The sequence below is a fragment of the Mangifera indica genome, chromosome 11, assembly GCF_011075055.1.
Source record: "Mangifera indica cultivar Alphonso chromosome 11, CATAS_Mindica_2.1, whole genome shotgun sequence".
Taxonomy (NCBI): domain Eukaryota; kingdom Viridiplantae; phylum Streptophyta; class Magnoliopsida; order Sapindales; family Anacardiaceae; genus Mangifera; species Mangifera indica.
In genome coordinates this window covers 5,659,795-5,684,455 of record NC_058147.1, presented here as the reverse complement: position 1 = coordinate 5,684,455, position 24,661 = coordinate 5,659,795, and the positions used below count along the sequence as shown (strand labels likewise).

Here is a 24,661-nt window from a genome sequence, read left to right as displayed (position 1 = left end):
ATATAATTAAATATTATTTTATTTTTAATTTAAAATTATTAAATTATTTGAGGATACATATAAAAAATATGTCTATTTATATATTAAAAATGAGTTCGTATAGTTTTATTGATATTTAATTAATGATTCATTAAGGAAAAAAATTGGGTTTCTTTCTATAAAAGTTTATGTCCTTTTCAAAAACAAGTTATAGTTATTTGATAAGAATAAAACTATATATACTTATTCTAAATATCCAAATAAATACATATTTTATGTGTGTTATTAAGTAATTTATTGATTTTAAATTAAAAATAAAATAAAATCTAATCACATGATGACACACATAAATATGTACTTATATATATACGTAACTTTGCTCATTAGAAAGGACTAACTAATATTTTCCCATCAAATGTTTGGTGCAAAACATTTTTCCATTCTTAGAGGATAATAATAATATTTTTCTATCCAAATTGTAATTCTGTTACCAGTAAAAATTGAATTAAAGAGCAATTACATAATTTTTCTACAAAAATTCAGATGAACTGATGTTGGGCTTGATGTATGCCTAGTTATAGATTTTTTATTTGTGTCAGAGTAAAAATAAAGCTTTTTTATCTTCGGTGAAATATTTTCGAAACTCTTTCTTCCTTTCATCTTTTCTCTTTGTTATTCTTATTTTCTATACATCCTTTTCTTCGATTTTATTCTTCTTCATTTCTTCGTCTTGGTTGCTTCTTTGATGTTTTGATGTAGTTAATATTGAATCAAGAGAATTTGATGATAAACTCTTATCCATTAACTCTAAATTTTTAACAGTAAAGATGGAGGTGATGAAAATGATTGTGATTGTGAGAGAGGTGGTGTTGATGATGAAGATAATGATAACATTGAATATGAAAGTAATGGAGCTAGAAATGATGATGATGATCATGATGAAGAAGGTGGTGGTAGCAATAAAGATGGAGTGGTGAAAGATCAAAGTTTCCACACATTGGACACCATAATGGAGGAGAGAAAGAAAAAAATGAATCAAATAAAAAGGAAAGGGACTATAAAGAAGGATTAAGATAATATGGTAATTATAGTATGTACAATGTGAGCAAGTGTTATTATGCATTCAAGGAGTGGAAAAAGGGTTTTGAAGTCAACCCTTGGATGGTTACTCTATGAAGAATCAAGGTTGATATGTTTTATAAAGTAGAAGAAATTAAATATAAATTTAATTTTAAAAGATGGGCTTAAATTAGATTCACTCTTGAGTAAGGATAACAACGAGAAAGGATGAGGTATATTAATTTTTTCCTCTATTACTGGGATGATAATTATTTTTTATCTCTTTTCGGCGATGGAAATTTTAAGGAGAAAATATTATAAAGAAAGGGATTTGCAAACCACTCTCTCATGTATCAAATATTACGAGTATTTATTTTAGGTATATAAATATATACAAATTTATATATGTCATCACATGATTGAATATTGTTTTATTTTTAATTTAAAATCATTTAATCATATGATGATATATATAAGTGTGTATATATTTGTGTATTTAAAATAGATACACATAAATTTTATTGTTCCTAAATAGAGGGGTTTGACTTCGAGACTTGATGGTGTCATATTAAAAGACTTTTAACTTATCTAATATAATAGTTGTATGATTAATCACTAAATGCAATATTGCTGCTTATTCTATTTATTGAATATACATAATGAAAACATAACTGATGCTCCAGCTATTATTGTTCAAGTATAACTATAAAACACAAACTCTCACTTCTCTTTTGAGTGTTTTCTAGTCTGTACCAGTGAAATATAAAAATAGCAGTATAATGATGATATTGTCACAAGCCTTTTATACTGATTAGGCTAGGAATGATGATCAAAAAAAAAAAATGTTTTCTACTATGAAAAAAACATAATTAATATATTAAATCTTTAATTAACTATCAATTTAATAGCTATCATTAACTCTTAAAAGAGTTACAAAAATAAACCTAATTGTCATTAACTATCAAAAAAGAGTTACAAGATAATAAACATAATGACCATTAACTCTCAAAAGAGAGTTACAAAATTTTAACATATAATGAGATTAAAAAAGGAGTTACAAAAAAATAAAGCTCATATTAACTCTCAAAAGGGGGCTATAAAGAATTAACTTAATGCCCGTCTTTAATTTTTTAGAAGAGCAGTTACAAAAATTAATGTAAATCACAATGCCCAATAAGTAGACCACTTTAAGTCTAACAATCACTAGACTCAAAATTTTATTTACTTGGTATAATCGGTTTACTCTTAAAGAGACAATCTAATTTTGGGACAATTGGATTTAAATAAGATTTTTCGTTGTTAAAAGAAAAAAAACCTAGAAGGTTTCTATTAGTAAATACAAGATTTGTTTTGATGTATTGTATTAATAAGTAACCCTGAATTGTTCTTTATTGTGACAAATCTGAAGGAGATATTTATGTATAAATATCTTTTTGAGGATAAATTTGTATTTTTATAATCAAAGGAGTAATAATTTATTAATAATTTATGTACTTTAAATAGATACACATAGTTTAATTGTATGCATGTATCTGACAAGAAAAGATAAACGTTCTTCAAAATTCAACATTCCACAACTCAAAACTTGGCATCTATACAAGCCGCTGGTATTAACATGACACCAATCAAGCTCAAATACAAACAGTAGAAGTTGGTGCCTCCAATTTTGTAGTACAAGAAGTGGGCATATTAGAAAATTACCGAGACTAACCAAACAGACAAGCAAAAATATTTTACAAATCCGAATATAAGGATTAAGAGGTCCACACAGAAGCTGAAAGCAAACGCCTACATTTCCATCCCAAAACCAACCTATTATTGCCCAATTCCTCCACCCGGTACCCATCATTGAATAGACCCAACAATAGTTTTGCCTGGCAATTATTGGCATAACTTATATTAACACCCTTAAACCCCACCCCAGTCATCCACTCACCCCAAGAGCAACTCTTCCCTCCTCCATGGGTCTGGAAGATCCGAGCCAATGACCCGGATATTCGGGGGCCTAAAAACACTCTTTCTACTAAGGCTCGAGCTCGGCTCTGCATCGGAAACCCTGCCTCTAATGAATCATAAACTGCTGAATAATGATGCAATGAGTCCATAAAACGTCCAACAAACCCTTCATCTACATTGGGTCCTGTCTCTTCTTCCACTAGAGTTACTAGTCTAGGGTTTAGGGTCTTGGCTCCGGATAGAAAAGAGGAAATCGAATCGGGTGCCCGGTAACTGAAGTGAGGGAGATGTAGCATGCAATTGATAATCAATGCCTCTCCTCTGACCAATTTCAAAACTGATGGTCTGAATGTCTCATCAGAATCCAATCTACATTGATGGAAAGAAAAAGGTTGACCAATCGAAGCTGCAAATGCAATTAAACGACGACCCGTTTCTTGAATGGTCCCAATCGATCGACGCCCACTTCCGCCTCTTGATAAGGCGGTGATCCGAAGATGTGGGGTGGGTGGGCCATCCTTTCTAGAAACTAAAGCCTGCATCAAGGAAGCCCATTGGATCCCTTCCATTATATCGTAGTCAACTATGTGGACTCTCCTATCATTGGCTACGGCTTCAAGAATCGCTTGATTGGCGGTGAAATGACCGAACTTTACATGAGGTGACATGTCTTGCAACAGCTCAAACGCAGCAAGGACGTCGTTTTGATGATGCTCGTCACGTTGGTGATGGTGGTACGGCCCGTTTGTTATCAGATATTTGCTATGTGCACCGCCAGCGCCTTCAAGGAGACCTTGCAAGGCGTCAGTAAAATACGCGGCCAATCTTTCCATGTTGGTGCCGTCGTTAGGGGACACCAACTCCCTGAGCCGAACCAATATCACTCGAGTCAGTTCACGACTCTTGTTAGCGCCGGTTAAAGCCTCGGCTGCAGCAATCAAAAGATGAACCAACCTCAAGCCCTTGAAATCCTCACCGTTAGATTCTTCATCCAAAGCCATGGTGGTATCAATGGACACAGAGTTACTAGTCTCATTGTCAACTCGAGAAGGGTTCAATCCAGAATCATCCATCATGGAATCAATGAGGTCATGAAAATCATCATGGCCACCGGATAAAGCCTGCCAATCGACAACCGGGGACCAATCATTCCAGTTACAGCCCTGATTGTCGCCAGAAGTGGTGGGCGTAGCAGTAGTTGTGGTGGTGGTGGTGGTGGAGCAGAATTGAAGATCAAGAAAGTAATCGAAGTCCATAGCCATAGCCATGGCTGAAGTACTCTATACTGAAGTAAAAAGATGAAGTGCAACTGGATGTGTTGGTCGTTAGTTGGTAAAGGAGCTTTGGGTAGTAAAACGAGAGCTTGGAAGTATATAAAAAGGAGAGGGAAAGAGGTGGAACAAGAGACAGTTAAGGTGGGATGTGACTGAGTTATTAAAATTAAAAACAGAGAAAATCTTTAAAAAAATAGCAGAGAATAAACTTCCGAATCAAATTGCCTTGAAACCATCGAAATACGTTGGACAGTTTTAACGATACACCAGAACCCACACTCATGGCTCTTACGATTCAGTTAACTCTATAACTCATCACTTTGACTGGGCTTCTTTCCCAAGTCAGCATCACCGCCACGTCACTCCACCTGCCGGCTCCACCGTCTCACACCATCTTCTTCAACATCACTCAGTACATGTCCCATTTAAAGAAAAATGAAATATCGCTTTCAGTGCCCGAAGAATGTTTGCAGCTTTCAGATTGAATCACCATCAAGGGCTCCACAAATTGGGAGATCTAAAATTGATATTAATGGGGACCCTCCCAAGTGTAAATTTGTTCAAGTGAGGTAGACTTAATCAGGCCGGATGAGTTTTGTAGGTTAATATGTAACGCAACAATATGTAAAATTTGATGAAACAAAATAATACAGATGAGACAAGTATAAATTGAGGCAAATACCTGAAAATTTAACTGGGAATTTATGTTTTTAGTGGCAAATACACATGTGCAGTGCAGGGGATAGTTTTTGTGGTCCTCATCGTATATGTGCTAAGTAAATTCTTTTACTAGTTCCAATGATTTGATGGATATATCCCAAATTTAGAATTTTATATATATATATATATATATATATATATATATATATATATATATAAATTAACCTCTGATTAATGTTTGTTAAAGTGTTTTTTTTTTTTTTTTTTACTCATTTTGATTTTGAAACAAGCCCTGAGGACTTATTCTCACCCCCAAGTTTTAGTCTAAATCTAATTTAAAATTTTAAATACCCACTTATTATTTGAACTCGGTTAAAAATTTTTATTATAGATAAAAATAAAATTATAATTTTAATAATATTATTAAAAAATATTTAATCTTATCTTATCTTCTGATTTTAAAAATTAATATCTTTATATTTGTCTAAACTTTTTTAATTTTGAAAAATAGTTATTTTTACTTCGTAATTAAGTTTTTTCTTCCTTCCCTTTTGAATGTGGTTCTGTCTCTAGCAATCTCCATTTTTCATCCAAATTATTAGTCAGCTCTCTTTTGCCTTTGAGAGACAAAAAGACGTCGACAAATGGATGAAGACAAAGCCTCGGTCTATTGAAGTGAGGAGATGAATCGTTGTTATCTCTCTCCGTTGACAAATGAGAGTATCTAGCACTGTAGTGGCAAGAAAATGTTGGCCAAATTAAAGTCAATCCATCAGATGGCCGGAAAGCAATCCCAATGCTGCGTCAAATTCCAGTGCTCTGATAAGGACTGCGAAATTTAAGAAGACGAATTTTCAGAAAAAAAAAATTAATTACCCAAAATATAATAAAAATTAGGAATACATTGATGTGATGTACAGTGAAGGATGACCTAAAGTGTGACCTAAGACGTGGCTATATAGTGGGCGCTTGATTGGATCATTATAGTATTTTAATTGGTCCAACGGCGGGAAATGCAAGATTTGCGCAATGATAAAGACTTGATGGTTCGCCTCTGTTTGGACGGCTAGTTACAAGGGCAAGTCAAAAAGCTTGGTTAAGGCATTAACAACAAATCGCTTATATATTAAGTTATTGCAACTAGACACCGCCTGATCTCACAGATAATAAAAATAATTTATGTATAAAAACCAGTAAAATAATATAATATTTATTTATTTATTTCTGTGCATGATAAAAGTATTTAAGTAATTTCAATACCATGTCAACACTGCAACTTGAACTTCAAATATTCCAACCCAATGCCTTATTTTATGTACATGGCAAACCATATCTACATTGAACAATGTTAATGCTATTTGTTTGAAAATTTCTTCCTGTTAGCAACCTCACTATTCAATTTCAAGTTAATCAATCTAAAACTTTTACATGAGAGATCATTATAGTTGAATCTTAACCTTTTATGAAGGAATTCTTTTGCCTCACTAGTCAAGTCAATCTCCGGGGTCTTCCCTCAAGATTTTATTGAATTCTTTATATAGAAAAAAACCCAGTTATTAGATATCAAAGTTTTAACTTCATGCATGCACATATCAAACTTATTTTAATATATATATATATATATGTGTGTGTGTATGTATGTATGTATGTATTTATTTTGTAAAGAGGAATTTGTTCGAGTTGAACAATCACTTTGAATAGGAACCAACCACACTAAATAGAAGAATTAAACATTTGAAATCCAATTCAAAATACTAGAAGATTGGCTCCTTCCAGAGAAGGTTTCTATATATATATATTTATATATAAACACAGTAGTTGTCAACTCCTGCAATTAACAATTAGATTGAATAGATGAACATACCTCGGAGGATATGAGATATTTTGTCTAATATGATGACCACAAGATTCCTTTCTATCTTCAATCTTTCATCACCATTAAGTACTACTGTACTACTAATGAAATGTAGTGCGCACGCACACACACACACATATATATATATATATATATATATATTCACACACACACCACGCACATATCCATTTATTACCTAATCAATCTGGGTGCTTGGAATCTGCAGAAATATTAGCAGTGTTTCTGACAATTTAAATTACAAACCCAGTTGGCGTTTCAAATATGTTTTTAGTTTTTCAATAACTCGAGATCGTTAGGCAGAAGAGTTAAGTTTAATGGTTCACGGATTGTGGTTGTTCGAGAGAACTTGTGTTTTATTTTTCTTATTATCTTTCTTTGACATTTATTGTCCCTGAAGTCGATTGAACTTATTAAAAAACTGTTGCTTTTCATAATTATTGTATTGCAGAAACATAAAATATAAATAATTCTAGTAACTAAAGGTGTGAATGTGAGGTTCTATCTTCCATAATATTAAAAACAAAACAAAACTTCAGCAGTGCTGCCAAGCCAAGCAAATCACATGATGTTGATTGTAAAAAAGTTAAAAATGATTCATCAAATCATCTAGTTTTGGTCTCTTATTTCTTCTTTTAGTAAACAAGTGTCCTCATTGGCCGACCCTCTAAAACGATGGTTTACTCTTGGTTCATTGGGAACGTGGCTTCAAGAGCAAGTAGAAACTGTAGTGGGTTTTTGTAAGGAAGTCTGTGGAAGTATCAAAGTTACGAGAAACTAAAGCAAAAAGAATCTTGGCAATAACAATTGACAGTGAAACTCCTATCCATCCCTAATTGTACTTAGAATTAATCAATCTCTTAATTAAGACTAAGTAAAGTAATTAACCTTGTAGAATGAGTCAGGGTCGGGAATGATTCCCACCTACTTTGAAACCGCTTCTTGGAGACCAACATGCTGCTATTTGTCTTCCACGTGGAGCAATAATATCACGTTATCCTTTCTACGAAGTCATTTTCGTAAACTTTTTCGGCCACGTCATGCCTAATCAGATATTCGAGGAAAGGGTCAGTGATGTGACTGCAGAGTGGATCAGTGGTTTAGATCCACCACTGAAAGCTAAGGCCTTATTAATTTATGTTAGCGTTCTTGAAAGCATCATTAACAAGTCATCAAGAGGGTGACATTATTTTTAATTAATTAATTAGTACAGTTTGCAAAACTTAGGTACGGAGGGTTGTTGATAGTGTTGCCTCCTTTTGTATTTTTTTTTAAAGATAATTAACGGATAGTAATTTGAGTTCAATTATCGCATATTCTTAATTGCTTAATCCAATCCTTACAAAGACTATTTCAAATCGAGTGAGGCTTTCAAGGTCGGAAACACAATCTGAAAACATGAATTATCAAATTTAAGAACAGACTTGGGAACTACACTGAACCAAAGGGACAATAGTAATTTCATTCCTATCATTTGGTGTAAGTAATAGTTTGGTAGCATTGGATTCAAATCAAGTTTGTCTAAATTTGAATTTGAGTACGATTTAAAAGAATCCAAAACAAGTTTAACCCAAGTACACTCAAGTTTGAAAATTCAATATTTTCGAATTCAAGCTCAAGCCCAAGTTTTTAGAGTGTTCAACTCGTCAAACTCACAAGTATGAAAAATTCAATACAAAATGATATCATTTTGATTAATAGATATTAAAACGACATCATTGTAATATAAAATCAAATTTAAAACTCAATTCGAACTTGAATTTAAACATCTTTAAAACAAGTTCTACGAGCTCGAGCTTGACTCTATGCAAAACAAAGTAAGTTCAAGTTCGGTTTGACTCAACTCTAGTCCTACAGTTTGGTCTTGCAATTTTTTTTTTTTTCAATCAAGGGACTAAGTTTTACCGCTTGTGGAAGTGCATCACCATGCAGAGAAAAGTTAGAAGCCAGCTGTAAAAATAAGCTAAAACATATTTCCGTCAAGAAAATCAGAATAGGCTAAAGTAATGCTATGTACGCTTATCATAGCATCACAACATTTTTGTCTAAATCATATAAAGAGAATTCCTTTACTCATTTAACAGGAGAGGAATCAACTGTAAGGAAGCTTTACATGTAACTCACAGAAGAAATCTTGGAGGAGAATCCAGCAAATATAGCTGCAATGCATCGTCTTTGAATACTCATGGAGATATGTATCATTGTGGAAATTTACAATTTTTAGTGCCCAGAAAGGAGGGCTCATAATAGCACCTTCTTCCAACGTCACTGTGGAAGGGAAAGCAACTGAATGGATTATTATCTCCTTCCAGAAAATAAAACAGAATTATTTTAGACTGGTAATGTTAATTCACAATCTCTACACCGATATCATTCTTGGAACTTGTGGAAAACGCTAAGTTCTAATTTTGCCTTATAACAAGCTTAGATCTCAAGGGGTAACTTCCTCTGATCAACATTGAACACATTCCTCACACATACAAATATCAGAATGTAACATTAGAAAAAAAATGGTGTAAACTCATGCATGCCATAGTGACACTTTGGATTTTGATTGAAACCGTAAGTAATACATGTAGTTATTGAGATACAGCCAGCTTAGCCCAAAGACAAAGAAAAATTGCTAAACAAGAATCTGAGACCAAAGAAATTATCATATTCTGTTCATTGATATGATTATGAAAACATTTTTAACAGGGAAAATCCCATACAGGCTGGACAAACCTGGTTGCTGGTGGGACCTCACCTATTTCATAAATTGACTACCAACAGACGACCCTTCCTTCTGGTTTAGAGAGACCTGGATAGCCTTGGCAGCTGCTATTGCATAATCTCCCCTCTTGATAATTTTTTCAATCTCTCCAACCTTCTTGGATAGCAATTTAACATTTGTGTCTGCACCGTGAACCAACTTATTTGCAGTTTCCAGAGCAGTGCATAACTGATACAACCAAGAGAAATTTAATTAGAGAATATAAAAGAAAAAGGGGAATTTGGAAAAAAAAGACCGGAGAATCTGGTGCAAACGTTGAAAAAATAATTCACAGAAACAAGATAGAGAATAGTCCTCAACAGTCAGTCAAGTGATTAAATATGAAATTCAAGCCAAACCACTACCACGTCACCTCCCATTCCACCACCCGCAAAAAGTGAAAACGAAAATATAGATGAACCCATTTATAACACAGAGCTAAATGTAAGAGGCAAGCATCATTGATGTATAAGAAATTCTCAAACACAAGGATCATTGAACTTGTTAGAATATATAAGTCCCATATTAGGAAGAAAAATAAAAATGAAATAGTATATAATGTAAAGGTTACCCAAGTTAAATTGGTTTAAGCCATTTCAACGATCAACCATAAACATGTTAAAATCCATAATTAATAAAAATGTTGATCCACACTCCAAGTTTAGAGGACCCAATATTTCAAACATGGAATCACAGTGCGTTGATCTGACTTGTTTGAGTATAGTGAGTTGAGCTGAAAGAAAACAATACTTAGGGTGGAATATGTAAATCCCACATTGGAAATAAAAATAAAAAGGGTATATAATGTTTTGGGTTCCAGTAAGTTAGATTGGTTTAAATCGTTTAAACAATTGAAATCCAAAACATGTTCGAAGCCCATAATTAATAAAGATGTTGATCAACACCCCAAGTTTAAAGGGCTCAATATTTCTAACAGAACCAGAGATAGTTCAGCATATCATTTATATCCTTAATCAGAGATCATCAATTACCTTTAAAGTTAGAGCTGTCCATGAGTGATCAGAACCAGATAGCGCCTTATTCAGTTGATCGTAATTTTCCTGAAGCAAAGTGTTTGAAGTGAATATGTTATCATTGTAGATGTATGCAAAAAGGTGTGTAATACAAAAATCCACAGTCAAATTAAACAATAAGTAGAAAACAAGAAACTTGGTGCTAGTACATGCTGAATGCCTTCCAACTCTGAATGGTAATTAGTAAAGTTAACCTTATTACAGAAAGATGATCTAGGGACTATAAGCTTACAGTACCTGGCTATTCCACAACAATTTTGTACTAAACTGTTTTCCCCGAACAATAATCAAATTCTTTTTCATTTTGCTAATAACCCAGAAATCCCCTAAAGCCACTAGACAATATCAAGTTTCAATTGATTCTGCTCACACAGATCAAACAGAAAGAATCAATAAGTATAAGGCAAATACAACTTCACAATTGCACTTGTTTTTTGCTTAATTAAAGATGATATCGAGAAATCTACAACTCAAAAATTCAGTAAAGGAATCCTAAAAGCAGATTCAATAAGTTATCCAATTTTACAAGTATGAAATGATACACAACACTCAATTAACTATAAATTAAAGAAAAAAACAATTTTTTCAACATGGGCAATGGGAATGAATCTGTAATTGATAAAAAGAAAAGAAAAGAGCAGAACCTGAAAGAGTTTAGTGAGGTCCAATTGATGAGAGGTATTATTGGAATCTTGAATCGATGAGAGAGGGGCAATATCTGGTGGTGTAACATTCTCTTCTCCAACATCACTTAGCAGATCCCCAATTGTCAGCAATGGCCCTCCTATACCTCCCATCTCTCTTTCTGTTTCCAAATTCGTTCCTTGCTTCTTAATTTTAGGCATACGACTGTACTGCTGTGTTGTTTTTTAAAATTATTTTTTGTAGCGAAACGACACACAACTTTGACGTTTTAATTAGTCTATTGGCAATCATTGAATACTGTTAAGGCTATATTCGATTTGAGCCCAAAACAAGTTTAAGCTCCAGTGTGAGAATTAAATATTTTCGAGTTTAAGTTTTATGGGTGTTCGGCTTATCAAACTTGTAAACTTAAAAAATTTGATATATATAGACTAAATTAATATTGTTTTTATTAATGTATATTAAAATGATCTTATTTTAGTTACTACCATATTAAGTTAAAACTTGAACTCGAATTCGACTCATTTTCTTTTAAACGAACCAAACTCGAACACCTTTATAGCGAGTTTGATAAATTTAAATTTGAGTTTTATTCCACTCAAATTGAGTCAAATTTAAGTTTAAAAGAGTTAAACTTCAACTCAAATCTAACACTAAATATTTTGCTCTCACAAGAGGTGAGATTGAAAACTAACACTTAAGTGACACTTTGTTGTTTCTTCTTGTTTCGGGCTTTTATCAGGTGAACTTCAAATCTTAATTGCTCTTATGGAAATCAAAAGATTTTCTTAAATTTCACAACTTTCATTCTTTTTGTGTCTTGGGTTTTAATAGTTTGTGGGACTTTTGTAGATTTCGGGAGCATGATTAGCTGAAAGAGAGAGATGGCTAGTCAAGAACTAGTAAAGTGCTCCAAAAGGGTAATTTGAGTGGTAATAAAGAGAATTTTATGCATATAAGGTTATGGGTCCAAATCTCCTCCGAGAATATCTAAGATTAAATTTTTAATTTATCTAATACAGTGATTATAAAATTAGTCACTAGATTTAAGGTTTTACTTATTCGATGTGATTGATTTGATTTACTAAAATACTCTAACTGAAATATAAATCTTTGTTTAAAAAAACACAAATTGATACGTATTTGATGTGTTTTATTAAATAATTCAATGATTTTAATAAATTAATACTCAATTATATGATATCACATTATATATATACTCAAAAATGGGTTCATATCATTGCTTTAAAAAAATCAATAAAACAACTTGTTGCTCAGTTTCCAAGTCAATGTTGATATTCTAATCTCTTTATGTTTCTCTTTGTTTCATGGGGTTTGAGAACTAAAAAAAGTTCTTAATTGGACCATAGAATTTGTATATTTGACATTTTTGTTTGAATTTCATTATTTTACATAAGTTGTGAAATGGATTTTCTGTAAGATTAGTAAAATTTGTTCAATATTGATATTGGGGATCATGCATGGCTTCTTTTTTAATAATTTGGCTATTTCAAGTGTTCCGTATACCATTAAGAAATCTTCAAAACTATCACCTGATCTTGTTGATGTGAGTGAGTCGCATAATTTTGTGCTGTGATGTGCCTGCGTTGCATATTCCCATTGCCACAGGATCATATCCTGTCTATGGTATCATAATTATGTTGCAGTTTGTTATATTATTACAGATTCTAAATGAAATACTACTTCAGAATATTTGCAAGACAATGATGTGTTCTATCCAGAAAGTCCAGATATTTACCGGGAACGTTTTTGCAGTGGTCCACCCGCATGGAAATTTGACCTCTTTGATACCCAGTCTTGCTGCAATGTTCTTAGTGATGATTTGTGGACCAAGAATCGTATGTATCCCTAAAATTGTCTTGTTTTGCTTGTTATTGATCTTGAACTATTGAGCTAGGTGGAAGCCATAAAAAAGAATATATTATTTGAAAATGGCAGTTGTTGGATTACCATAAAAAACAAAAACAGAGGTATCAGCAGATGATTTAATGATAGAGGCATACTTTGAAATTCAACCCTCTTGAAATTTGGAATTTGTAGCGAAATATACCAAAGAGTATTGAGTAATTTGCTTCATGTTATAAAGTCATATCTTGAGTTTCCTTGCAAGTTAGAAATTACAACCAAACCTTTTCATTGAAATATTCTTTTAGTGCAGCGAAATGCTGTCTACATTTCCAGTGTGATTTCAGTCTTAACAATGTGAAATTTTTGCAGTGCATTGCGTACATGAGTATTCTCAGTAGCTGGAGCTTTGCTTGCATTGCATTTCCAGTAGGAATACTACAGAAATCTTTGTCACCCCTTGTATTTTTTTGGCACAACCGGGAAAATGCTTGATATTATCATGGAAATCAAGGCCTGTGAAAGAGAACATGCAGAATGCCAAATGAAACTATTGGAAGCCCAAATTCTGAACTAAATGCTCGTTAGCTAAACCAAGATTTGATTCTTGATATGTTTATGGCAAAGTTCCTCTTTTCTTTGTTAATGCTGATAGTTTGTTTTTCCAGCTTAACTGGAAAATATTTACACTCTTTAGGAAATTTAGTAAGATAAAATTTACCTGCATTTAATGACCATTGATCATTAGTGTTTACCGAGCATGATAGTTCGTCATGAAACATGGAACTGAGGCAGAAACCATTTCAAACCTCCCATTTTCCCTATCTAGGTTGGAATTAATGGCCACCTCAAATTCTAACGGGCTGTTTTTTCCTTGCTTTAGAAGCTGTTTTAGAATAATCAACCAAATCAGATAGAAGTGGATGTTTTTATCACACTGGTGCTTTTCCTTTCCTTCCAAGCACTTATCTGCATCTGGTAAGCGAGAGCACACAACTCTTTCCCGGGCAACTTCAGTAAAACATGAGTTGCCCTGGCAATATTATGATTCTCCTTTTGAACATATTTTGCACCTGGGTGCTTCTCTTGTTTCTTCCCTGGATAGCATTGGTAGACTCTTTCGGCCCTGATATTTCCAAACAAGAGTTCAGCAGCCTTGTTTCTAACAAGGAGTGGCAAATACTCTAATTCATCCCAGACATATAACTGCAGTTGAACCCAAAAGAGATTATCAATGCTCCACTAATTTGAAGGAGAAGATGCAATGCTTTTAATACCGTGAAGAGAAGATATATACCATAAAGGGCCTATAAATCAAGCTTACTGCATGTAGACGATTAGAGCTTCTTTCACAGTAGAGTGGAACAGAGTTTTGCTCAGATGTAGACCTATATGAAGGTGATAAAACCATTGCATAATCATAATGATGCCATATAGAAAGCATTGCAATGCAGCAAAAGTATCTCTTCCATACCTATATCTCGAATCCAAAGGCAAATCACATAGATGGCAACCAGTACATATGAGATCTTCTGCTAAATCATTATCCTCAATTGTAGATAATCTCCTGCTGATGAACATTTTCTCATAGTCAACTTCACCAGGTGCTTTCCAGGTTATTGGCAGAAACATTTCCCCTACAGATGCATTAAAAATCACATTACAGTTATCAGTAAAGTGTGATGCTTCAGACAGCGACAAACATTTCCAAGATTTCCTCTCTTCCAGCACTTTCCAATTCCTTAAGAGAGGTCTCCTCTGCAGCATAAACCGTTCTCACTTATTACTCAAAACATTTAGGATGGTGTTGTCTAAAGTATATCAAGCACGAATTGAAGAAAAACATCATCATTCAATATTGCAAGGGAATTGACTACTTTCTGCCCTTGACATAAAACATATGGAAGCACTTTCCCATCACAATATGTACTGATAAGCAAATAGAAGGAATTTTATGAACTGTTTGAAACTATTTAACTTCACGGATGAAACCTTTTTCACCCAAATGCAATGAAATGAAATGCAATAAGATAGAATAAAGGGGCATAAAATTGTGCAACAAGCACGAGAGGACAAAGAGAATACCTGAGAACTGCACAATTCAACGCAGAAATTGGATTTAGTTCGCTGCACCCATTCGATTACCTTAGAAAGTTTTTCCTTTGTTGTTTTACCTACTTGACAATCCAATATCAAATCATCTACACCTGCAAAGAATAAAACCAGCCCCAGATGTTGGTTAAGTAAACTGTTTTATGTACTTGAAAAAAACTAACTTCAGATTTATATAAACAATATGTTAAACCTTTAGAAAGAAGTGATTCATACGGGTGGATCAAGCATTGCAATGATGAATACTGGTCAGTTCTGGCCTCAACAACCCCTCCAAATTTTATAATCTTGACATCTAAATTCATAATAGAAAAGGTATGAGTAGTAAAAAAGATACAAAGATTATATCACTAGTACAAATTAGAATTATCAGCAAACAAAAATTAAAGCTAATGCAACTCCATTAAACAAGATGACAATGCCAATTCCAAATTCCGACCTTCAGTATCTACATTAAACCCTAAATCCATACCACATTCCAAATTCCACCCTTTAATATCAACATTAAACCCTCCAAATCCATTTCTAACACAAGTGACGGAATATTTATCAATTACTTCAGTAAACCAGAAAGTTTATCTGAAAACCCGGACATTTTATACAAATAAAATGGAGAGATATTAAGAGAAATTGGGAATCTCACTTTCTAACAATATGACATCACCAGCAATTGCCATAGATCCCATTTGTTTTTGCCACAAGCAAACTGAGAAAAACGGCCGGGTATCGTCACCCACCTGAATGTCGGTTCTAATAGCCTCCCCACCTTTCGATAATTTGTACTGAACAGGAGTGGATCGGTGGACGAAGACTAGAAGCTGAACCAGATCACCGACGTGCAAATGGGCTCTCTGGAGATCGATTAAGGGTCCGTACCAGCCGATTGCTGATGCCATCTTAATATTGCATTTAGAAAATTCATCAATACTTCATATTATTCATCCATCGAATCCTTCTCCTCGCTTGTAACTAAAATTATTGGCGCGCAATTTCGTTTAGGGATTTGGATGGCTGTTTGGATATTGGTGGAATCATATGCTACGACTGCTTAGGTCTTCAATTATCCTGCCTTCAAGATGAACTGAGTTAAAATTTAACTCAATGGCACAAATCGATATGTACTCAAAATAAATAAATATAGTTTTATGGTTAAAAAAAGAGAATAAATAATATTATATACACAAATAACGATATATTACTATATAATTAAATAATTAAAAATTAAAGATAAATTAATAAACTATCATAAGATGACATGTCATTATTTATGAATAAAATTATGTATATAATTTTATCGATAGAAGATATATACCTTCTTATCAGAATAATGTTATGCGCATCTATTTTTGGTATACATATTATGTGTCATTATATAATTGATGTTATTTTTTTAAACTTGAAATTATACAATTATATAATGATACATCATCTATATATACAAATTATATATTAAAAATAGATACACATAATTTTATTATTTTTATTAACACTAAATTTGATCCAAACTAATTAAACTCAGATTAAACAAATCAAATTTGAATAAAAGATTTGATTTATTTTCATAAACAAGTTAAATTGTATCAATTTAAACATTCAAGATTCAAATTAAATTGTTTTGAGTTAAATTTCAGTCTCAACCCATCAATTTCAAACTAATTCTTTTAAATTTTTGTTTGAACTTGATCTAAATTAAATCTAATCTATACTAAAAGCATTTTTCAAAGTATTAGTTACATTAACCTTTTAATACCTAAAACAACAGTGATAATCAAATTACTATTTACTTTACCGCTACATCAACATTGATAATAGAAAATAATAATCAAATTATTATTTATATTACTGTAATTTTTTATTATTAATAAACCAAACAATACAATATAAAAAATAAATTACCAAAATAATCTTTGTTTAGTTAGATGTTTCTTTTTGCATATACTAAAAGAGCATATTAATATAATTAAATATATAATTGATATACTATTATGTAATTAAATATTTTATATTTAATTTAAATTCACTTAATTAATTAATAATATATTATTTGTATATATAATTATATATTCAAAAATTGAAAAACTTATAATTGAAGAATATATAATATCAATAAAATGATGTGAAATAATAATAATTATAAATTAGTATATTACAGATATTGCATCACTATGTAATTGAATGAATTATAATGTAAAATAAAATATCATTCAATCACATAATAATACATCATTAACAGCCAATACAAATGCAAATAGTTTTACTTAAATATAATACTGAAACCAGCCCCAGAAAAAAAAGCGAAGGCTAATTCCAGCAAGTAGCTTTTGTCAAAAACAGCCACTTAGGTCGAGTCAATGAAGGCCCAACCCTTACAACTCTCACACCATGATGTTTCGGCATCACACAGATTGACGAAGCAATGGCAAATGAAACCATAGCTTTCCTTTTTATCGTAAACTCTAGTTCCTATATACTATCTTATCTACACGAACCGGTTTCACTCTTCCACACAACCCAAAGTAGGCTTCCATTATTTGGTCTTAACTTCCAAAACACACTACTTGATTAAATCACTTCCAAAACACAATTTACCTCAAATATGTGCTCATGTAGAGCCGCACTCCGATATCAAGGGGTCCATCGGCCCCCACAACCGCATTAAGTGCCACAGGAATAGTTGATAGGAGATGCACCGTCATAGGGAAAACCCCAGGATCAATTCCACAATTGGAAATGGGATCCAAACATGGGCGTGTTAAATCAGCCACGCCTACATTGGTTGCAGTGCACTCAATAGCACTGCCTTCAGACATGCACCGCTCCTCTTTTAGGTCGCAAGGTCTTGTCACCAATGCAACATCTTCAAGAGGCCGAAACTTAGAAAAATTACCTCTCCTATATGATCTTTTGTAGGTAGATAAATTAAGCACCAATGTAGATGTAGCCTCAAGCCATTCTACTTTCAAGCCTTCAACTTCATCATAATATATCCGTCGTTCAATCTAAAAAATGTGATTGGATAAAGAAAGACATTAACAATAAAATTAAACATATAAAAGTATCGAATATACGAGTTTAAGAACTACTTACAGCTAGTTTGCAAATATAAATGGACATAAATCTCGGTCCCAGACCCAAAACTCTTGCTTCAGACAATAAAACCTGCAAACAAAACAGAAGACGGCAAATTAAAGCTCAACTCTATGAGCAAGCATCAACAGTTACCAACACATGATCAGAGAACCTTTTCCTAGCAATGGCAACCGCTCAACTACTCAGATAGTTCACTAACAATTGGCAAAGAAGTAGAATCACCATATTATTGCAACAATTGATAAAGATACAAATACAATAATGCTGATCACATGGAGCTAATGTGATTAAATAGAACAAAAGACTAACATGTAATAATCAATAAAGATATATTAAAATTGATATGATAACTATTTGAGTTATGTAACCTCTCCAAAGGCACTCTCCTCTATACATAAGTTTATACTCCCAACAAAAATAAATAAATATATAACCATTTTACTCACAGTGCAGACCAATATGTGAATTTGATTAATGTCTTACTACAGATTGATCAATAGGAACCTTTTACCGTCTCCCCTTAAGATATCTATGTTTATTTTAATAAGAAATCTACTTTCATTTAAAAGGAAATTAGGAAACTACTTCGGCAACCACTGAAATAATTCTAGTTATTAGTTTCTAGCACAGCCCCTGCCTCTATTTGCAACTCTGTATAATTTAACATTAAAAAAATCTTGAAGAGGTCATTACAAGACAAAGTGTAAAAGGAGTAATATAACAGCAGGAGGAATATACCTCTTTTTTCCTCAACAAAACCCACATGTAGAGTTTGTCACAAGCATCCTTAACATTTCTACTGGCCAACTTTCGGTTGTTGCAATGAGCAGCGACATTAGCGAGCACACCTATGCAAGGAACTCCATGCCTTAATGCGGCAACAGATAATGCTTCCCTGCCTTCCACGGATTCTATAGCATCTTTCTCATAATAAATACCAGTTAAAAATCTTCCTTTCATTTCATCCCTCTGATTTTCCTTCAGTAACTTTCTTTTATGGTTCCACAAGAACTCCTCAGCGTCTAAAGCTGCAGCCAATGTGCGGTGCACTACAATATCAGGATAACGGCGCAATGGTGAAGTGAAATGCGTATACAGAGGAACACCAAGTCCATAATGGCCCCAGTCCACATTATCTTTGAGATCACCACTACAGAAGTAAGACGCCATCTGCATTGGTCTTGCAGCATAATTCATAAGAATACTAAACAGCACAGAATCATCCCTCAGTTTTTCCCGGACTCGCTCCAGCGACTGATGAAATTGACCAGAGGAAGACGTGTCCAATTCTAAACCATGCTTCTTACAAAACGCTTCAAACTCTTTGAGCTTCTGAATATTGGGTGCAGGATGCTTCCGCAATAATGCACTCTTTGGATAAGCTCTACAGATAACTTCAGCAGCTGTCCCATTTGCCAAAAGCATAAACTCCTCAACAAGAAAGTTCGAGTCCTTCCTTCCAGAAAGCATGCTGTCATATGGAGTTCCATCCTCATCAAGTAAGAGCACAGGTTTGGAACTTTCAAGCTGCAAAGCCCCACCACTAAACCTCTTCTCTTTCAGAGTTTTTGAAACTTCATTAAGACATATAATAGATCTAATGACGTCAACCCATTCAAAATTGCCATACAACTGTGGAAAGCCATGTCCTGTCGTATTCAAACTTTCTGCATCAATTTTTCCATCAATAATATCCTGGGCATTTTTATGTGAAAGCTTGCAAGACGATCTTATCACAGTGCGACCAATCCAACGATCTACAACATTCCCAGAAGTGTTTAAATCCCAGAAAATTGAAAATGCTAGTCTATCTACTCCAGGGTTTAGTGAACCTAGATTCTCTGTGAGCAAGGAGGGCAACATTGGAATTTTACGTCGAAACATATACACACTAGTTGATCGTAACTGAGCTTCTATGTCTAAGGCTGTGTCAGGTAAAACAAAATATGACACATCTGCAACATGGACACCTACTCTAAAAATGCCATCAGATAACCTTTCAATTGATAGAGCATCATCAAGATCAGTAGCAGTTGATGGGTCAATTGTAAATATGCACAGATTTCTAAGATCCTTTCTACCATTAATTTCCTCAGGTGGCACCTCCCAAGGTACAGAAGGAAGGCAAGAGAGGGATTCTGGAGAAAATTCAGTACAACAAACTGCATTTTCATATAAAATAGCATTAATATGTGGCTCCACTTCACCAACTCGTCCAAAAACACGCGAGACATGGGCTTGAGGAAAATAACTTTCTTCACCCCAACTGAGGATTTGTGCAGCCACCAGCTCCATTTCAAGAGTAGCATCACTTTCTTCTAATCTTTTCTTGATGCAGTCAGGTAAGCCTTTAACAAGGACCATCATTTTTGGAAATTTTGGATCATTGGGAGTTAGTTGGATATACTCCTGTTCAAAAATAAACAAACCCTTCTTTGTTGTCTCTTTTTTGTACCCGTCCCTGTAATTAAACCATTTGCTAACATTAAGATATCCAACAACACAATCTCGACGAGGAGAGCTTTCAATGATGGCTAAAACTCTGCCAGTTGGTCGTTTTGATGGATTTAAACTAATAGTGGCAGAAAACCTCTCAACAGCATCCAAACCACCACACTGCTGACTGCAGGAACTGATGTATGTAGAATCTAAAGAAGCAAGATGATGTCCATCAGCATAGTTATAGCATGTTGGTTCAATACTTTGTAGATGAGAAGTTTCTCCAGAAGTAGAGCCATCCTCATAATGCAACTCACCGGGAAGCACCGTACAATTTGAATTGACATGATCATAGCCCAAATCTACTTTATTTTTTCCTTTGTAGGTGTCACCATGTATTTCATTTGCTTCTGAAAGCATGTTACCATCTTCTGCCAGGGACAAATTATTCACTAGACCTTTCATCTTGGCCCATTGTGACGAAGGATCAACCTTAACCAACACAACATCTCCTTCCACCTATGAAAATGATGTTTCAACAATTAGAAAAATTCCCCTACACAAAAGAATAACATCACAAATATTTTTATACACAAGAAAAGCACCCAAAAGAAATTAAAAAAAAATAAAGCACTTCATGAAGCATCTTGAAATAAACATCAATCAAGCCATGATAAACCATTCAATTACTTAAAGCTTAAAGAGGATGGAATAGGAATAACTTATTCAAACAATGAACATTTAGATAAAACATCAGGAATTTTTTATGCACAAAAAGATTACCAAACAAAAATTTCATAAAGCTTTCTGACAGATGTAGGAATCAGTCAGTGTTATTACAAATGAATAAATAAATTTTAAAAATTCAAAATAATAATAATAATAATAATAATGCTGTAAACAATTCCAGACTTACAGCTCTATTCTGTGCAGCAATCCCACTAATAAGAACATCTGTTTGTACTCCATCAATTTTGCAATAGGCCTAACAATGCAACAAGAGAATAAACATAATACCGAGCCAAAAAATTAAAAAAAAAAAAGAGTAAAGTTAAACGAGCAGTAAAACTTTAGAACAGAACTATGACCAACCTCAAGTCGATTGTGGGCATTTACACGAAACAATGCTTTAAAAGCAAATCCTTTCTGCCGAATATAAGGGTAGCCCAAAAAAAATAATAAAATTAGCTTACATAAGTCCAAAATTGAATATGCAAGTTAATAAATTTGAATAAGCCTTAGGCATTCAGAATCTACAGTACGAACCTCTAATTCCTCATTAACTGCTTCTCTGGACAAATGTGGAAGAAAAATCGGACTCTTAGCATAACACTCCTCATTTATATATTCCCAACCGTCACAGGTAGGCGGTGTGGGGCATGACTTTGAAACTATTTTCCCACTGAGATCAGTAGGCAACAGATGATGCATGCTGCTTACCTCAACCAAGTCTGGTTCATTTATATGCATTGTTGGCATTGAACTGAACGCAACATCAGATGCCCTGGTTGATTCTTGGTCTTGGTCATTGGAAGGATGCAAGTCCAGGCCCTGCTGCCTTGTAGGTGAATAACTAACAGAACTGTTTTTGTTACCATTTTTTGGGGTCTGTGTAGCTTCCCCATGTATTTCACTTATTGAAGTAGAAGCTGTAAGAACAACTAGTTATAATCAACAAAATAAGAAACAGGAATAAAGGTATCCAATCCAAATCAAAAGAAGAAACACCAACATAAACAAATTGCACTGGCTTCAACTCAGCATGACCATTCAACCAACCACATCACTGTCTTTAAAAATCACACAATGCCGGCCCATAAATCAAACGTAGAAAATTCAATAAATACACACTGCTATGTTTATAAACGATTAGTTAAATCAACTATTCGATAGGAATTATGTTTCAACGAAAACATGAAGGCAGGTATCCTCTAATCCCAGCAGACCCGACTACCGAGTATTGACAAAAATTAACGTAAAACAACAGGAAATATAAAACTTCAAAAAAAAAAAAAAGGCTGATATATAAACACAACGCTTCAACTAAACTCAAAACGTAATTTTATATCTGCCTCTAACTACTTTGTGTACAGAAAAATAATTGCCCATATAAAATAAAACTTTCAGTAAAAGAAGTTCTCAGATTGAATAACTACTCTACCAAACACAAGTGAATACCTAACCCAGAAGAGTTGCGATTAGATCGGCGGTTTGATCGGCGACTCTTCTTCTTCTTCTCCTTATCAACACCATCCTCAACCACAGGTTGATCAGCAGCGCCTCTCATCATAATTTTAGTAAGAAAATATTCAAAATGCAAAATTTGGAATAAACAAACAAAAAAAAAATTATAAAAACTAAATCAGATTAAAACAGTAGCATCTTCCGAATCGGTAAAAAATAAACGGAAGAAGCAAAGACAAAGAAAGATAAGAATCTAAAAAACTAAACAAAAAAAAAATTAAGAGAAAAACAAGAAGAGATGATAAGAGAGACGTTAGGGTTTTATAGAAGTTGATTTATGAAGAAAGAGAAAGAGTAAATAGAAAGACAGTGGAGAAGAAAAGGACGTGATGATTGGTCGGCGTAGACATGGGCGCCGACTCACGATTCCTTTGTCTTTCCCCTACTTTTATTTCACTTTCTTTTACTCTTTTTACTTTTCTCTCTCTCTCTTTTTTTTTTTAATTATAAAAGTACTTTGAGAAGTGTGACATGTGAGTAGAGTGAGGAGTTGGGGTCGCTGGATCTTGTGACACGTGTAATTTCTATTTTGGACTCTTATGTCTTACAGTGCCAACTTGCGCTTATTGGTTCACGACTACCACCACTTTCGTTCAAGTAAATAAAAAAGTCATGTAACTGTGGCACTTTTGTAATAAGCACATACCGAATCACTATTTTCCACCGAACTTTTGTGAAATGTTTAATTTCCACCTTTTAATTTTTAAAAGTCAATTTGTGTACTTTCAACTATTTCTATCGATAAAAACGTGTCATTCTATTGCAAGTTATCCGTTCATCATTTTAATAAAATTATGAACCTTCCTTCTTCACATGGCAACTATAATTCTAAAATTCAAATCAAATTTTGTATGATTACTATTTTTGCTCGTTATTTCCTTCAGATGGCCTTTAAGATCTAATTCCATTTGCAAGATGGGCCCATAATTGGGATTTGGAGCCCAATTTGGACATAAAAATGTACACCTTTTTAGATTTAAGCTTTGATGTGCATGGAGGAACGAGGAAAAGCTAAAATGATGAATTAATTAAAATAATATTAACCAATCCTTTGTTGATTGTATAGATATAGTCAAGATTTTAATTAAATATTTGTTTCACCGTTATTTCTAATTTTAAGAATAGTTGTGACAGAATCAAAGTAGAACTAACCAATTATATTTTCTTTAGAGATGTCAAATAGGTTCGATTGATTTATAACTCAATTAAAATATAAAAAAATGGCCCAATTCGTAAGGACCAGACCTACTACTATAGCGGGTTGGGCCAGTTTTATAGACATTCCAGGTTAGGTCTAGACACAAGACCCATGGGGTGACCTAATTTGATTCGTTACTGTTTTTATTATTATTCAAAATTAATTAATAATTATAATATACAAATTATTTTTTTATTAAAATTAATAAACCGTCCTATTATTATTGGCTCAATATGTTATTATAAGGTTTAACCATATATATAAAAAGTCAGGTCATAGGTTTTATACTTTTTATAGGCCAACCCAACCCATAAATCCTATTATTGTGTAGACCCTAGGCCCAATGGATCTAACCAGAGCCAGCCCGAGTCATCACAATCTCGACCCTCATTATTTCATTAAGAATAGTTAATTGACTTTTAATATATATTATTATAAAATATTAATATAATTTTAAGTTATAATAAAATATTAATATTA

The 24,661-nt window shown here is 33.3% G+C and overlaps 4 protein-coding genes across 6 annotated transcripts; all 4 read right to left on the bottom strand.

The window, feature by feature from the left end:
* Window positions 1–2,735: 2,735 nt before the first annotated feature.
* Window positions 2,736–4,262, bottom strand: LOC123228699 (protein NODULATION SIGNALING PATHWAY 2). The gene has a single exon (XM_044654171.1). The coding sequence runs from the start codon at window positions 4,260–4,262 to the stop codon at window positions 2,793–2,795; it is 1,470 nt and encodes a 489-aa protein (XP_044510106.1). The 3' UTR covers window positions 2,736–2,792.
* Window positions 4,263–9,312: 5,050 nt separating this feature from the next.
* LOC123228966 lies at window positions 9,313–11,448 on the bottom strand. Its single transcript, XM_044654498.1, has 3 exons — window positions 11,232–11,448; window positions 10,546–10,614; window positions 9,313–9,742 (listed from the first exon to the last, which is right to left on the bottom strand). Exons 1-3 carry the CDS (start codon window positions 11,430–11,432, stop codon window positions 9,548–9,550), a joined length of 465 nt encoding a protein of 154 aa, XP_044510433.1. The 5' UTR covers window positions 11,433–11,448; the 3' UTR covers window positions 9,313–9,547.
* A 1,915-nt stretch (window positions 11,449–13,363) lies between these two features.
* Window positions 13,364–16,300, bottom strand: LOC123229012. Of its 3 annotated transcripts, XR_006504785.1 has the most exons (7): window positions 15,854–16,297; window positions 15,404–15,505; window positions 15,184–15,305; window positions 14,573–14,856; window positions 14,396–14,486; window positions 13,820–14,304; window positions 13,364–13,614 (listed from the first exon to the last, which is right to left on the bottom strand). XR_006504785.1 is itself a non-coding variant. In XM_044654565.1 (6 exons), the coding sequence occupies exons 1-6, from the start codon at window positions 16,104–16,106 to the stop codon at window positions 14,008–14,010; spliced, it is 1,122 nt and encodes a 373-aa protein (XP_044510500.1). In that variant the 5' UTR covers window positions 16,107–16,300; the 3' UTR covers window positions 13,364–14,007. The 3 variants fall into 3 exon arrangements, 2 of the variants coding, with proteins under 2 accessions (XP_044510500.1, XP_044510499.1); XM_044654565.1 differs by having other exon boundaries at window positions 13,364–14,304; window positions 14,423–14,486; window positions 15,854–16,300; XM_044654564.1 differs by having other exon boundaries at window positions 13,364–14,304.
* A 1,136-nt stretch (window positions 16,301–17,436) lies between these two features.
* LOC123229540 (DIS3-like exonuclease 2) lies at window positions 17,437–23,346 on the bottom strand. Its single transcript, XM_044655419.1, has 7 exons — window positions 22,918–23,346; window positions 22,006–22,388; window positions 21,832–21,885; window positions 21,656–21,724; window positions 19,039–21,258; window positions 18,298–18,369; window positions 17,437–18,209 (listed from the first exon to the last, which is right to left on the bottom strand). Exons 1-7 carry the CDS (start codon window positions 23,027–23,029, stop codon window positions 17,796–17,798), a joined length of 3,324 nt encoding a protein of 1,107 aa, XP_044511354.1. The 5' UTR covers window positions 23,030–23,346; the 3' UTR covers window positions 17,437–17,795.
* Between the last annotated feature and the right edge of the window lie 1,315 nt (window positions 23,347–24,661).

What these genes read in the sequence shown, in the direction of transcription:
- LOC123228699 (XM_044654171.1), bottom strand. Translation starts at nt 4,262, where the DNA reads ATGGCTATGGCTATGGACTTCGATTACTTTCTTGATCTTCAATTCTGC.
- LOC123229012 (XM_044654564.1), bottom strand. Translation starts at nt 16,106, where the DNA reads ATGGCATCAGCAATCGGCTGGTACGGACCCTTAATCGATCTCCAGAGA. An exon ending in CCTTTGGATTCGAGATATAG is followed by an intron (nt 14,487 to 14,572) that starts GTATGGAAGAGA and finishes ACCTTCATATAG; the next exon opens with GTCTACATCTGAGCAAAACT. An exon ending in TGATTTATAGGCCCTTTATG is followed by an intron (nt 14,305 to 14,395) that starts GTATATATCTTC and finishes GTTCAACTGCAG; the next exon opens with TTATATGTCTGGGATGAATT.
- LOC123229540 (XM_044655419.1), bottom strand. Translation starts at nt 23,029, where the DNA reads ATGATGAGAGGCGCTGCTGATCAACCTGTGGTTGAGGATGGTGTTGAT. An exon ending in TCGCAACTCTTCTGGGTTAG is followed by an intron (nt 22,389 to 22,917) that starts GTATTCACTTGT and finishes TTGTTCTTACAG; the next exon opens with CTTCTACTTCAATAAGTGAA. An exon ending in TTGCTGCACAGAATAGAGCT is followed by an intron (nt 21,259 to 21,655) that starts GTAAGTCTGGAA and finishes TCATTTTCATAG; the next exon opens with GTGGAAGGAGATGTTGTGTT.
- LOC123228966 (XM_044654498.1), bottom strand. Translation starts at nt 11,432, where the DNA reads ATGCCTAAAATTAAGAAGCAAGGAACGAATTTGGAAACAGAAAGAGAG. An exon ending in ACCTCACTAAACTCTTTCAG is followed by an intron (nt 10,615 to 11,231) that starts GTTCTGCTCTTT and finishes ACTTTGCTTCAG; the next exon opens with GAAAATTACGATCAACTGAA. An exon ending in GGACAGCTCTAACTTTAAAG is followed by an intron (nt 9,743 to 10,545) that starts GTAATTGATGAT and finishes TGGTTGTATCAG; the next exon opens with TTATGCACTGCTCTGGAAAC.